The following is a 15,856-nucleotide window of genomic DNA, read 5'->3' as shown; positions in this document are numbered from 1 at the left end:
TACAAATTGCAAAGATGAAACATCTTATTCCCATATTGAAATAAAGGCTCTGGAACGCTACCCTGCGTGAAGGGCACTATATAAATGCAAGTTGTTGTAGATGCAAATTGTTGTAGTTTCTCATAAGAAGTTTGTACTATTGCAATAGAACAACTACTTGCATTTATATAGCACCCTTCACACGGGACAGGGTATCTATCGGAGCACTTAAATAAAGAGGTAAGGGAGCAGCCATTCATCTCACACAATACCACTTACTGCAAAAACATTACCTACACCAAGAAGCGCTGGCTGAAAAATGTGTCCAAAGAGACACTTGGCATGAAATATTTTTGACTGATTGTGGTAGAGTGAAAGCATTATTGAATGAAAGACAAGAAAAATAGAGAATCAGGTTCAAATAAAAGATCACATGACTTTCTTAATCGCTATCAAATATATACTTACTTTTACATTTCCTATCTTCAGAAGCTGAATATAGTTTCTAGAGCCAGGCACCGAGTTAATATAACCTAGAAATACAAGAGGCCGTTGGCTTTCCTTCAATAAATTAGAAGTGTACTCTGCTTGCAAATTTCTGTCCAGTTCGTCCCTGATATTACACAACCAGAAGTAGGAAAGGTGAGTAAACTTTCTATTAAATTCTTTACAAAACAATTGAAACAATAAGCAAGCATTTTTAAAAAAAAAGTATGCAAACATACTAGTTGCTGGCTTCTCAATTAATATCATTTCAGGTTGATTCTTGCCAGTTTGTAATAACCAGTTCTATGGAATCAGCCATGCAATATTAATTGCAATGATTCCTCAGATTGAAATAAATTGTTGTTTGTGTCTTTCTTTTCTGGCGCCTGAAATTATGTCAAGGCCTGGGGAAGACATCTGCTGCCTAGAAATTGGAAAGCTACATCTAGACTATATAAGATTAGCTTCTCAGCCACAAGCAATCTGAAAATCTGACTGTTTTGTCAGAAATTGTTTATGTTAAGGATGCAACTTTCTCCAGAGGTCCGGCGAAATACACTTCCTATGGTGGGACTCAAACCATCAGAGTCAGAAGCTCATCCTCATTTACCTTACAGTTCCACTGTCAAAGTCAAGGCTGCTGTTAGTGACTACACTGGAAGGTAAATGTACTAGTTTATCAGTTACCCATTGTTCTCGTCTTCATTACTATAAACTGCTAGTTGGAGGAAGATCGGCATAAGTGAAATATTTAGGTAGAATTTAATTTAACATCTCACCTGAAGGATGACAGCTCCACCACTGCAATGAAGACTCACCCAACACTACATCAGAGTATCAGTCGAGACCATGGGTTCTCAAACTTTGTCACAGTGAGCCTACCTAAGCTGATCAAAAACAAATTGCGCTTCCCCGTAGTTTACTAAGACATTTCACCACATATACAACACACTGAGGTTGTGGCGCATCATTGGACCCGCTCCATGTAAATTTGTATTTTTAAATAAACTCCATCATATTTTTGGCTCCTGCTTTTGCTGGAACATCAGTTGGAGAAAAAAAATTCTGCAAACTTTTTCTAACAACTTGCTTTTTAAAATCACCAAACCTTTTTTTTTAAAAAAAGTATGCAACAGCATATTTCCCAATGTCCCATTTATATAAAAAAAACTTTTTTTAAAAAAAACTTACCTGTGAGCACAGGAATAGGCTGTGCTGTATGCATATGCTAACCTGATAACAACAGCAAAATTATATTTGTATAGGGCCATTCACGTCGGGAGGATTTCCCAAGGCGCTGGACAGTCAGAGCTACGGACATGAGCTGGACGTCGGGACTGCAGTGGGTGGAGGGCGGGGGGGAAGCAGGGTGATCGAAAGCACAGTCGAAGAGGAGGGTCTTGTAGGAGGCAAGGGAGAGGGCGAGGCGGAGGGACTGCGGGATGGAGCTCCAGAGGGTGGGGGCAGAATGGCAGAAGGCCCGCCCACCAATAGTGGGGCGAGCGAGGGTGGGGACATGAAGCAAGCCAGAGCCCACTGAGCGGAGGGAGCGAGCAGGATGGCAGGAGGTCATAGAGATATGCTTGGCTATGCCAGTTCATATAAGCAGCGCTTTAAAGAAACGTTTCATCAGAGAACTTGAATTTATTTAATAAAAGCCAAGTCCCAAAAGTAGAAGCAGAGAGAAGTTTAGAAATTTATAAAATGTTGAAGGTTTAAAAACAAGTAAACTCAATACGCAAAAAAAATCACTTACTTCTTATTGCCAAAGTGAGCCACAACAAAATCTACCAGGTTTCCTGAGATGTTGACAGTCATCGAAATGGCAGGAGCAAGCTCTCCATGGGGGGATGGGAGGAGATGATGTGTGGATTGAATTATAGGATATCTTGACAGAGTCATTTCCCTAAATATGAAACATTCAGAATGAGTGCCTGGGCATTAATTTTAATCTTAAAAACTACTGAGCAAAGAATCTGGTATTCTCTAAATGAATAATAATCCTTGCATGTGATATAGCGCTTTTCACGTCTTCTAGACGTCTCAAAGTGCTTCACAGAATAGACTGTATATGTGTATATTTGTGGGCGAAATGCGGCAGCCAACAGTCCTGGATTGAAGTGACCAATTTATTATTGTTTTATTTTCTTGAGGGATTATTATTAGGAGTGTGGAGTAAGGAAACTTGCCCAAGGTTTCACCCTGCTGGGAACCGAACCCAGATCTCTCGCTTGCAAAGCAAGTGCTCTAACCACTGAGCTACAGGACTCCACGCTGTAGCTATGAGTGAAATTGATGTTTGCTTTCACTGCATTTAACAACAAATTCCATCTGTATACTGCCTTTCACGTCAGGAGGACATCCCAAATATGACGGATTTACAATTGATATTATTTGTCTGTACAGTGAAAACAACATTCAACAGCTTCACTATTGCCAATATTTTTGTTAGAGAAAGAAAATATATTCTTATGCAGTATTTTATGGCCTTATGATATTCTCAAAAAGGAAATCCATACAATACAATGTATAATTAGTTTATTGGAGCCGGCTTGGGTTGTATGCATTTGATGAAATGATCAGATGTAATACAATGATGACATTTGATGAAATGTGGAGTACTTCAGGGCTCTATCTTTGGGCTTCTTCTTTTCCTCATCTACCTGCATCCTCATGGTAATATCTACAGACATAACAGACGAACTTCCCATATGCTGTATATGCGGATGACTACAAATCTACTTCTCCACTTCTACTCTTGATTCCATGTCCATTGATACTCTGCCCGCTTGCCTATCAGGTATCAAGGTTTGAATGAGCTTAATTTTATTGCAGCTCAACAAGAAGATAGAAACTATCCTCCTTGGCTCCTGCCAACATCATCTTACTTCCGTCTCTAATGTCCTCAACTTCCTTGGCATTGCTCTCAATCTCACTAAACCAGTGAACAACCTTGTTCAGTTCCATCCTCAGCTCTTCTTCTTCCTCATGTTTCAGTGCTTGACCAAAACTACTTTTATTCACTTTTGCCACACAGCCTGCCTCCATCCTAGATCACATCAAATGCTGCCAAAACCTCTATTCAAATCTTTGTTACCTTCTGCCTAGGCATTTCCAACTTACTCCTTCCCGGTCTCCCTAGTTCCACCATCCATAAGTATCAGTCAATTCAAAATCCGCTCCCTCAGCTATGCATACTAATCACCAGACTCTACTGGCTGTCTATGGAATAGCCTGTTTCAGTGGACGTTAAAGATCGCATGGCACTATTCAAAAAGAAAAGGGAGTTTCTCCCGGTATCCTAGCCAACAATCCTCCAGATAACATGGGTCAGATGTTGATTTGTGGGACATTATTGTGCATCCACTTGATTGCCTACAAAATATGCAGTCACCACACCTTTGGAGTCCTGTAGCTCAGTGGTTAGAGCACTCGCTTTGCAAGCGAGAAACCAGAGTTCAATTCCAGGCAGGTCAGGGCAAAACCTTGGGCAAGTTTCCTTACTCCACACAGAGCCTAATAATAATCCCTCCAAAACCAAAAAAAGCCAATAAATTGGTCATTTTCAATCCATGACTGTTTGTGGGACATTGCTGTGCGCAATTGGCTGCCGCGTTTGCCCACAAATATACAGTCACTTCACTTTACAGTGTGTTCTGTGAAGCGCTTTGGGACGTCCTCCCGACGTGAAAAGCGCTATATCAAATGCAAGGATTATTATTATTATTACTTTACAGAAAATCCCGTGAAACGTTGCCCCGTTTCAAAGATGTGAGAAGGTACTACAGTATAGTAAACATGAGGATCATTACAGTACAGTGAATGTGGTGAGAAGGACGTGAGACACCAGTTAAGCAACTAGTTACTTAATGCTGCTTTTACAATACAGCGCCATATTCCCAACCTCCAAAGATACATTAGAAGCACTGACATATTCTTCTAGCAGTTTTACATTGCCGAAGACCTCCAAAGTAATTCCACATATTTCTCACGTCTCTTAAGAAATATTCATTTATGTGCAAACGAAACACCTTTTCTGAAGAGATATGACGGAAGACTCACCCCCAGGTGTGATCTTTTGTACTTGGACCAAAATCTGTGTAAAATCCCAGTTTTTCTCCCAGCCACATAGTAAGATCATTGTTTCCCAAGTATGGCTTTGATGAATCACTCTCCAATATAGTGATAAAATCAGCATCTATTAACAAGCAGTAGCACAAATTTGAGATGACAAAAGATTATTTTATGAATTTCTATCTCAACCAGCAATATTTAAAGTCACCAAAGACAATGAAATCTCAATTATCCACTATAACAGGGGCTCTTCTCCAACCCTTCCCTGATGTAGATATTTGAAATGGCATATACTGTACTTGAGATTTCACTTTAGATTGTAAACCAAAGTAGTCAGTTAAAAATCCCATGATTCATTACTTTTTTGTACAGTTGAAATAAAGATGATTTCAATTATTTTTCTGATAAAATAATTTTAAATTTTTCACTGATTGATTTAGTGAAATAGCTTTGGATATGCCAGCTTATTAACATCGAAATTATGTCATTGTTGATTTTGCATTAATTCAATTTGACATGAGAAACACCCCAAGCATGCAACCAAACCCTACTAGAAAACTTAAGGCAGGCAACCTTCAAGGTAGAAGGGATGAGTTAAGAGACAGTCTGGGAGGCATTACTGAAGTTTTTCAGGATGTGCATTTATTGTCAACAAATCAGTTGAGGATAAATGCTGGAGGGATTGAGGCAAGGAGTTCCAGAGTTGAGGAGTGTAGTAGCTGAAGGTATGTCTGACAATGGTGATGTGGAGGGGCCAGGAGTCACGTAGCAGGCCTGTCTTTCAATAATGTTGTGTGTTTTGCCCTTCCCTCTTCTGAGTTAAAGACTGAACCGTCGATTATATACAGGTTATTGGCTTAGGATCTGGAAATTGCAATTGATTACCACTCAGTCTTTTTCATTACGTCTTTAATTACCTTGAAATACTTTTGAGACACTTCAACCTAATAACCACAACAATAACATTACAAGGCACTGGATAGCCGGAGTTTCGGACCCGAGCTAAGGGTCAGGATTGGGGAGGGTGGAAGCAGAGTGATCGAAAGCACGGTCAAAGAGGAGACTCTTGAGGTGGGTCTTGAAGGAGGCAAGGGAGGGGGCGAGATGGAGTGACTGCGGGATGGAGTTCCAGAGGGTGGGGGCAGAGTGGCAGAACACCCACCCGCCAATAGTGGGGCGGGGGAGCGAGCAGGGGGTTAGGAGGTCGCATAGGTAGAGGGGAGTAGGACCATAGAAGGCTTTGAAAGTGAGGACTAGGATCTTGAACTGCATCCTCTGTGTTATGGGAAGCCAGTGGAGTCAGGCGAGGATCGAGGTGATAGGGTCACGGAGCCTGATGCGGGAAAGGACATGGGCTGCAGAGTTCTGGATAATCTGCAGCCTATGGAAGGAGGAGTTGGGGAAGCCGACAAGCAAGGAGTTTGCATAGTCAAGCTTCGATGCATGAAAGCGTGTATGAGGGTTTCGGCGGCCTGTGGTGTGAGACAGTGATGGAGCCGGACGATGTTGGGAGGTGGGAGAAGGCAGAGTGGGTCATGGCACAGATGTGGTTAGAAAGAATAGTTGAGGGTCAAACAAGACGCCAAAGTTTTGGACTGGCTTAGCAATGTGGAGTGTGCAACCATGGATGGTGATGCTGTCAGCGCCTGAGATGAGGAGGCGCTGATGGGAGCCAATCAGGAGAGCCTCAGTCTTGTTGACTTTCAACTGAAGAAAGTTAACTCTCACCCAGGACTTGATGTCTGACAGACATTCTGTCAGAATAGCAGTGGTCCTGGAGTCAAGCATGGAGCCAGAGAGGTACAGTTAGGTGTCATCCGCATACATGTGGAAGTTGACCCCACGTCTGCAGATGATGTCATGAGGATAGAGTGGTCGACGGTGTCAAAAGCAGTAGAGAGGTCAAGGAAGACGAAGAGGCAGAGGGAGCCCTGGTCGCAGATGGACAGAATGTCATTTGTCACTTTGACCAGGGCTATTTCTGTGCTGTGGGCGACTGGAAACCTGATAGGAGGGGTTCGTGAAGGGAGTGATGGGAGAGGAAGGAGCATTTTTCTTCTTCATAAAACTTTTGTCTTCCTTCTTTCCAATACAAATATTCTCAATCTCCTCTCGTCACTGCATTTATCAATTATTTTGCCCATCCCTTTCTAATGTCAGGATGTCCCTACTGTGATATGGACAAGCAGAAATGTATACAATTCTGAAAGTGAAGCCAGTCCAGTGCTTTTCACAATCCCAATAACATTCATGTGATTTATGCTGTCTCTCTACCAACAACCATAGCAGCTTGGTTCCTATCCTTGCCTATTCCATACTGTATTAATAGTTTCATGAGGTATCTACCAATACCCTCACATCCCTCACTTGGATTGCATACTGCAGGGTTCTACTATATGGCATTTATTCCTCTTATTTCACTTAATCCTCTGCCCTAGTCTTATCACTTTACATTTATTCGAAGTACATACCTGTCTGTTTGATAAGTTTTGCTGATTTTTCTAAACTTGACCAACCTTGATTATCAATTCCAAACCTGCAGGACCATATCATGGCTGAGAACACTTTTTTCACTGGCTGATAAAACAGAGAAAACATTATAGGAGGTACATAATGACGGGGGAGGGGGGGGGTGGGGGGAAATGCACTGAACGCCACATTTTTCCTATTTGTACAATACAAATATACATTTATATGACACCTTTCATGTCGGGAGAACATTCCAAAGTACTTAGCAGTGCTGCCTGGGGACCTGAACTGGGATTGGGAGAAGAGGGGGTGAGGAAGGGAAAGATTACTGAAAGCACAAAGAAAGAGATAGATTTGAGATGGCTCTTGAACAAGGTGATGGGAGGGCGTATGCCAGAGGAGTATTATGAGGTAGTACTACATTTTTATACCATATTTGGTTCTAAAAGGTAGGTGAATGTGGAATAATTTACACATGAGGGACAAGGCAATAGAAGATTATGGAAGAGGGATTAGGGAGGGTGAAGACTCACGTGGAGTATAAACACCAGCACAAATTGGTTGGGCTAAATGGACCTCTTCCATGCTGTAATATTCTATATAATTTTATGTAAAAACTTAGCATGAAATGCATGAGAGCATTGCCACTATCCTGACCACAACCTGGATGCACATCACTACCCATTCCACCAGTTGAAAGTGAGGAGTTTTAGCAGCAGCTGCTTACTGCTCTGCATTATCAATCAAAATGGATACTAAACCCCATGTATATGAGAAATTTAATTCACTTTGAGGCATACTGAAACGTACAGTAAACCTCACATAAGTTGTATCAGTTGGAACCATACATTTACTATGATTTATGCAAAGTATGAGTTTATGTGAAACTTGCATAGAATGAAAGCTCTTGAATGGGACTTGGGCAGATGTATGACTGAGGTGATTAAATGATTTATACAGATCAGACTTATGCAAGTTTTTTTACTGTAATTGTTAGGTTCACACATTTTGTGAGTTTCCTCATCAGCTATTGAATGCCTTTAGCATGTTGGGAGAACCCATGAGGAACAGCTTGTGAAGTTCTAGAGGTCCAAACCCAATGTGGAATACCAGGTTTACTCAGCACCAACAGCTCAATGATTTGCCTTGGTAAAATCTCAATGTTTAATATGTTTAGTATTATGTTTATTCTAATTTTTACTCCCTTAAAACCCATCGCAGTCTAATTTCCTACCCAAACTAAGCTCTTGCTATTTATAATATGGAAAACATGTTGCCATTATATTCTCCATCCACTGCTATGTCCCATTTCAGTTCTCTGTTCACAAATGCCTCTTTTTTAAAAAAAAATTCTGATTCTAGAGTCTAATTTGATATATTTGCAAAACAGATTTGAAGAATAATTATGAATTCCAATTAATTTTCGATTAATTTGTAATATTCACAATTGGCTGGCAAAGTGCCCTAAAAAAGCCAGGGAGGGAAAACAGATAGACAGATAAATTAGGCAACAACAACTTGCATTTATATAGCGCCCTTCATGCGGAGCAGTGTCTCGGAGCACTCTGCACAGTCTAATACTCGGCTCAATGGTCACCTTCATTTAAAGTGAAACATATAAAACATTTGTGATAGGTGACCATTGTAGATTGTACAAATGGAAATGTTCACCTGGTTCAGTAGTTTCTTCTGATAAACCTGGAATCGAAGTCCTAATCCTAGCAATCCTATGCCCACAAACAGCCAAAGCACTAAATGGAAGAAGTATAACATTTGAAAAAAATCATATTCAAAAGAAGTTTTTTCAATTAATTGTTTATATCAAGCAAAGTATTGTAAGATATATGACCAGATATGACGTGAAGTACACAACAATCTCTGACATTAAGTATGCAGTGTTACCATGTTGAATTTGTGCTGTTAAGAGTATGTCAACATTAAGAACAATTTACATAAATAATTTTTCTTTAAAAATCCTTGCATTTGATACAGCACCTTATCACATCTTCGAGACATCTCAAAGCACTTCACAAAATATACTGTAAAGTGAATTGATTGTATATTTTGTGGGTGAAATGCGGCAGCCAATTGCATACAGCAGTGTCCCACAAACAGTCGTGGTCTGAGTGACCAATTTATTATTTTTTTGAAGGAATTATTACCCCTGGAATAGTGAACCGCCAATTGACTAACAACTGGGTTCCTACTTGCTAAGTAAACAGAGGTGTGTGGAGTAAGGAAACTTGCCCAACATTTCGCCCTGCTAGGAATCGAATTCAGCTCTCTCATTTGTGAGGCGAGTGCTCTAACCACTGAGCTCCACAGATAGCACTTTTCACATTAGGAGGACACCTCAAAAGCTTGACATAGCTGACTGGGAGCCCAGTCAAAAAGATAGATAGATCTTAAGACTTAGGATCTTGGGTTCTGAAGGTGGGGAGGGAGGGGGCAAGGGGGATGGACTCCAGGATGAAGTTTCAGAAAGTGGGGACAGAATGGCTGAAAGCTTGCCCAATGATAGTGGGTGGATCAGGCAGGAGACATAAAGCAAGCTGATGTTAGTTAAGCAGAGAAAGTAGGTGGACTGTAGGGTTGCAGGAAGTCGCAGAGGTTTTGCCATTTAAGCAAGAATTTTTAGAATTATTCTGTGGTGTGTCAGCAATGCTATATTGATTTCTCTATGGTGCAATGCTTTAATAGCCCAGCAGGTGGCGCCTCTTGACAGAACAACTTAACAAAAGAACCTAAAATGTGTATAATAATCCTTGCATTTGATATATTGGCTTATCACATCATCAAGAAATCTCAAAGCACTTTATACAAGCTTTACTGTAAAGTACAGTGCCTGTACATTTTGTAGACATAAGTGGCAGCCAAATTGCACACAGTCATGTCCCTCAAACGACCATGCATCAAATTACCAATTAGATTAAACGTCTCTTCTGAAGTACGGCACCTCCGATAATGCAGTGCTCTTACAACACTACATTAGTGTACCAGCCTAGACCTCAAGTTCAAAGTCCTGATCTGGGGCATGAATCTATGACCTCCTGATTCAGAGACTAGAGTGCTACCAACTGCGTCAGGCTGCCACCTCTATTGTATGACATTCCATGGAGAAAAGACAGTTTAGGAGGTGCTTTTCCCAGTGGCCATTCAGTGGTGAGGCAAGTAGAGCGTATTTTAGATGCCAGGGTTTAAATTTATGCCAGATTATATAAAGCAGCAGAAAAAGTTTTCACAAATTTCAATTAACTGAATATTAAATCAGTATACAGTACCATTTTATGACTATTTCAACAAACGCATTTTTGTCACTTACATAGTTTAACAAACTTTACGCAGTGTTTCAATACAGGATTTTTGATGCTTTCTGACAGAAAGGACTTTGGCTGTGGCCCAACCCACAATCCCAAACCAGTCAGCACCACAAGCAGACCTGAAAAGGAAGAATTACAAGTTAAAGGCTTGTTCCCAAATGTTTAATATTCATCTCCAATTTTTCTCCAGACAAAATGTCAGACGATTGACACTTATGTGAATTAAAGCCAAAATAAAATATTTAAAATATTTTTTCTAGTAGCTACCTTCTTATTGGAGCTACTTTCTTAATTAATGTAGCTCAATACAACTGCTGTACTTACATTGCATTACACAAAGGTCTGAAACTATCAAAGAACTGAAAAATAACTACACACGGAGATGTTAAGGTGAACATGTGTCAAAATCAAGTATGATGTGTATAAGCTACAGCCCTATTCACTCAGCAATTGTTTCTTATACCCAAAAGCAATTTTCATGTCTGAATCCAACTAAGAAAATTCTTGTCTCTCCCTTCCCTCAACATTTTCTAGGATCTTGTCCAAGTGAACGTCAATTCTACCATATTACATTACAGCCAAATCCAATTTTGTCTGGAGGAGGGGGTGGGAGTTGGTCAACAGCACAACAAGTTACATTTATAGAGCGCCTTTCACGTCGGGAGGACATCCCAAGGCGCTGGACAGTCAGGGGTCAGGATCCGAGCAGGGGAGAGGGGTGGAGTAGGGGTGAGGGAAGGCAGAGAGGTGGGAGGGCGACCGAAGGCAAGTTCGAAGAGAAAGGTCTTGAGACCGGTCTTGAAGGAGGCGAGGGAGGAAGCGAGGCAAAGGGACCGTGGGATGGAGTTCCAGAGTGTGGGGGCAAAGGCTGAAAGTCCGGCCACCGATGGTCGGGCGGGAGACATGGAGCAGGCCGGAGCCCGCTGAATGGAGCAAGTGGGCAGGTTGGTAGGGAGTCAGCAGGTCAGAGAGGCAGGTCAGAGAGGTAGGCCATGGATGGCCTTGAAAGGGAGGACGAGGATCTTGAATTCGATCCTCTGAGGGATGGGGAGTTAGTGAAATCGGGCGAGGGTGGGAGTGATGGGGTCGTGGAGCCTGGTGCGTGAGAGTACATGAGCTGCAGAGTTTTAGATGATCTGGAGCTTGTGAAGGGAAAAGTTGGGAAGGCCGATGAGGAGGGAGTTCCCGTATTCGAGCCTTGATGTGATGAATGCATGGGTGAGGGTTTCGGCAGCCTGAGGGGTGAGGCAGCGGCAGAGTCTGGCAATGTTGTGGATGGAGGTGGTGGTAGACAGTGCTGGTCATGGCGCGGATATGGGGGAGAAAGGACAATTCAGGGTCAAACAAGACACCCAGGTTCCTGACTGGCTTAGTGAGGTTCGGTGTGCAGCTGTGGATGCTGATGCTACCAGCGCCTGAGGTGCGGAGGCGCTAACGCGAGCCAATCAGGAGGGCCTCAGTCTTGCTGACGTTGAGTTGGAGAAAGTTGTCCCTTGTCCAGGACTTGATGTCGGACAGGCAGTCGGTCAGGACGCCAGTGGTCTTGGAGTTGAGGGTGGAGGCAGGGAGATAGTGTTGGGCGTCATCCGCATACATGTGGAAATTTACCTCATGTCTGTGGATGATGTCACCAAGGGGAGCATGTAGAGGGTGAAGAGGAGGGGACCGAGGACAGAGCCCCGAGGAACACTGCACGTGATGGTCCGGAACTGGAGGAGAAGCCGTTTGCTGCGACGAAGTGGAGGCGGTGTGAAAGGTAGGACCTGAACCAGTCCAGTACAGAACCTTGAAGGTTGAGGTGGGAAGAGAGGCGTTGGAGGAGGATTGAATGGTCCATGGTGTCAAAGGTAAGGTCAGAAGATAAGGGACAGAACAGTGAACCGTACTTGGGAGGAAGAAACTGGCTATTCCCCTCCTTTAGTCCAGATACGCAGACCAATTTTAGTTCTCCTTACCAATGTCCAGCTTGAATCAGTTCAGTGAAATTGATACATATGTGGATTTGGACCTTCCTGATCTGTATTGGTCACTGCAACACAGGTGATGCATTTATCCACTGAGCGATTAGGTAGAACTTCACACAAACCAAATGCCTATATGAATATCCAAGAAAATCTTACATTGTAATATAATTGCAGTGGGAGTGGTCTGAAGAATATTTTGCTGAGGTTTTACCCCAATAAAATGGCTGTTTGTTCTGGAGAAAAGGATTGCTGTGTTACAATGGTTAATGAAACTCAACCCAGAGATTTAAATGCATAAACTAACTGGTAAAACATCAATCTGCAAATAACAGTCTTCTGTGCGGAGTAGTTCACTAAAGGAAAGAATGCAAAAGTGACCAACAGTGGGAGGTGAGAAAATAACAGGCCATGCAGGGTCCACAACTGAAATAAAGGAAAAAAAAAAGATCGAACAAGGAAGCTAATAAGCAGACTGAAAGTTTTAACACTAAGAGATCCTCAACATTTTTAAAGGACGTTTGTTCTAAATTGGCCAAACTTTGCACACTAAAAGTACCTTCTCACTCAGCCCATCTCAGCAACTATCCCAGAACTGACTCCACTATCCATGTAGAAAACAAAATATGGCAAATGTCTTGTTTTATTGTGACACAAAGAAGTCATTCAAGTCATGATCATCATTTTTGTCACAATATGATCACACTTAATTGATTTGATGAAGCAAATTATATCATTACCAAGGTGTTTGACGAAAGTAATTTGTCTTTCAGAAAATTGAAAACAAAATTATTCTCTTTTGTAAGTGATTAATTTACTCATGAAATTTCACTGAAGGATAGGCCTCAGAAACTAAGTTTTGGTTAAAGTAAAAATGTGTCATGATTCGCATTACAAAACAAGTTACAAGTAGTTTAATAATTACTTTGCTGAGGGACTTTGCTACCAAATCTGGGACCTGGCTTTTAATCCAGCTCACACTAATGAAATCAGTTTTCTCTCTCGACTGACTGTAAGGATCCAATCTGAGTTTGGGACAGTGCCAATCCAGTTCCCAGTGATTTTAATGTACATAAGTGGACGGTAATGAATTTTGGAGCAAGACACAGTAATGTGTCCATTAGCAGAGGCGGAGAAGGAAAATAATTGGATGTGATTATTAATCATTTCACTTGAGGCTTCCAGTGAATGTGAAGCTTCTATCACAAGCTAATCAAATTCTAGGTTGCATCTCAAGGGCATTTGATGTCTTTTGATCAGTCAAAATAAGTTAATTTAACTTTATTTATATCACTATATGTAGGCCATATTGAAATATTGCGTGCAGTTGGGTATTCTAACTTCATTCAGGTCTGAACTCTTATTGGAAAAAAGCTGAGTAGGGATATGATTCATGTCTTTAAATAGCAGGCATTTGTGATGTAGATATAAGGGGGCTGCTTAACTTACAGTGAGAGAAAAGGACATAGGCTTTAAATTAAAAAAGGTTTCAAATAGCACTAAAGATTAGAAGGATGTTTTTCTCCCATAAAGTAGTTAACAGTCTCCCAACAAACTCAGCTGATTTTTCAAAACAATAACTGATATGAATCTGCTTGGCGAGGGAAGCCAAAAAAGCCATTGATGCTCAGTAAACTGTGGCATTAAAGAGAGAAGAGAGAGATACTGGTTAAATAAGGATACAAAATACAATAAGGGATATAGACAAAAGGAAGAAAAATAGAATTAAAGAATTATCATAGCTTTAAGAGTCGAGCAGGCTCAATAAGTTGAAGGGTCATTCCTGTTATTATTGGAAGATTGAAAAAAACAAATACTCCACAGAACAAGTATAAATCTTGATGCTGTGGAAAGAAGGAAAAGGAGAATGCTGTTTGGGTGAACCAGACCTTTCTTCTGCAATTGGTAGTGCTGCAACTGAACATGCTTATTGCCCATACTGGCTTCTGCTCAAAGTGGAAAATAATTTCATTTTGCAGCATTGGTACCACTCATATGCCCTAACCTAAATAAGACATAGTTGCTAGTTCTGTAGATTGTATAAAATCATTATGATCTCCACTGTAACCCAATTCAGAAAAGTAAAAAGTTATTACAATTTTGATGATATACTTGGAAGCAAAAACAAATGAAAATAAATTAACTTTGTTTTCATACTTACAAGAACGTACCAATCTAAGGACTGATTTAATCAACAACAGTACATTTGTAAAGCGCCTTTCACGCCGGGAGGACTTCCCAAGGCGCTGGAGAGACAGTTTCGGACCTGAGCTGGGGGTCGGGATTGGGAAGGGTGGAGGGCAGGGGGGGAAGCAGGGTGATCGAAAGCACAGTCAAACAGGAGGGTCTTGAGATGGGTCTTGAAGGAGGCAAGGGAGGGGGCGAGACGGAGGGACTGTGGGATGGAGTTCCAGAGGGTGAGGGCAGAGTGGCAGAAGGCCCGCCCGCCAATGGTGGGACGGGCGAGACGGGGACATGAAGCAGGCCGGAGCCCGCTGAGCAGAGGGAGCAGGCAGGTTGGTAGGGGGTTAGGAGGCCAGAGGTAGGGGGGAGCAAGACCACGGAGGCTTTTGAAGGTGACGGCCGGGATCTTGAACTGTATCCTCTGTGTGATGGGAAGCCAGTGGAGTCGGGCGAGGTAGGATCACGATTTATATATTATACAAATAATCCACATTTTGTTTAGATTTTCTGACACTTACCCAATATCACACCTGTTTTTTCTCTTGCAATGACACCTCCAGGCACAAAGTTATAAGCTGTGCACCACACAGTGGCAAGCATCTCGAGCACATACACTAACATGGCTGTGCCTAAGACCTTCCCAGGATGACCTGAACCAATCATACGTTCAACCATATGCGGCCAAAGAGACATGGTATAAATAGATAACATAGTTCCTGAAACAAATGCTTCTTCTCTTCGAAGACAGAAAATACCAATTGCTGATGCCACTCCTGTAATATTAAAAACAGGGATTTATTTTCACAACACAAACCTCCCTAATGTTCCTATCCTATAACCAATTAACCCAGGAGCATTTATTTTGGTATGTAAATGACTTTGTGTCACGTCCTCCTCCATTTTCTCCTTTGCTGAAACCCACATCATACATTCCTGCAAATGTCAATAGTTTGTATCAACTTGGCTTAGTTGATAACACTCTTGCCTTTGGGTCAGAAATGGTGAATTCAATTTCTACTTTAAGCATTCCAGTCAAAGGCTGACATCACAGTGCAATACTGGGGGAGATACAAAAAAGATGTAACCTATGTGCCTTGAATTGATAAATCAGGTGGCATATACACTGCACTTAATCTGTCTAATATGGTGAAACTACCACCAGAGATCTCTGTTCTAGTGTTGAATTTATAGTGTTGAATTTATATATTTAAACAGTCACCTATGGCATTAGGCTCTTTACTATCCAAAATAAGAAATACCACTGGAGGTAAGGACCAGGGTTAATTGTCTGTGCACTACAGTTTTCAGTTGTTCTTATCAGAGCCTACAGAAAACAAGCTTCAAATTTTAACAGTTTTAAGAAAACAACATGCATTGCTGCTC

The 15,856-nt window shown here is 41.5% G+C and overlaps 2 protein-coding genes across 2 annotated transcripts in view; one reads left to right on the top strand and one right to left on the bottom strand.

Annotated features, from left to right (window-relative positions):
• The window catches only part of LOC103178154 (PGAP2-interacting protein), a 34,017-nt gene that overhangs the window by 4,269 nt on the left and 13,892 nt on the right, over window positions 1-15,856 (bottom strand). The window contains exons 9-15 of the mRNA XM_042341814.1: window positions 14,992-15,246; window positions 10,331-10,447; window positions 8,680-8,759; window positions 7,011-7,116; window positions 4,528-4,663; window positions 2,222-2,371; window positions 448-592 (exon numbers count right to left, since the gene is read on the bottom strand). Coding sequence (XP_042197748.1) covers window positions 448-592; window positions 2,222-2,371; window positions 4,528-4,663; window positions 7,011-7,116; window positions 8,680-8,759; window positions 10,331-10,447; window positions 14,992-15,246 — 989 coding nt within the window. The remainder of the gene's footprint in view (window positions 1-447; window positions 593-2,221; window positions 2,372-4,527; window positions 4,664-7,010; window positions 7,117-8,679; window positions 8,760-10,330; window positions 10,448-14,991; window positions 15,247-15,856) is intronic.
• ociad2 (OCIA domain containing 2) overlaps window positions 12,056-15,856 on the top strand; it is a 34,372-nt gene continuing 30,571 nt past the window's right edge. The window contains exon 1 of the mRNA XM_042341828.1: window positions 12,056-12,084. The gene's annotated coding sequence lies outside the window, so the exon portion shown is untranslated. The remainder of the gene's footprint in view (window positions 12,085-15,856) is intronic.

Source organism: Callorhinchus milii, unplaced genomic scaffold (genome assembly GCF_018977255.1).
Source record: "Callorhinchus milii isolate IMCB2004 unplaced genomic scaffold, IMCB_Cmil_1.0 Scaffold1, whole genome shotgun sequence".
Classification (NCBI taxonomy): domain Eukaryota; kingdom Metazoa; phylum Chordata; class Chondrichthyes; order Chimaeriformes; family Callorhinchidae; genus Callorhinchus; species Callorhinchus milii.
This window is presented reverse-complemented; position numbering and strand designations above follow the sequence as displayed.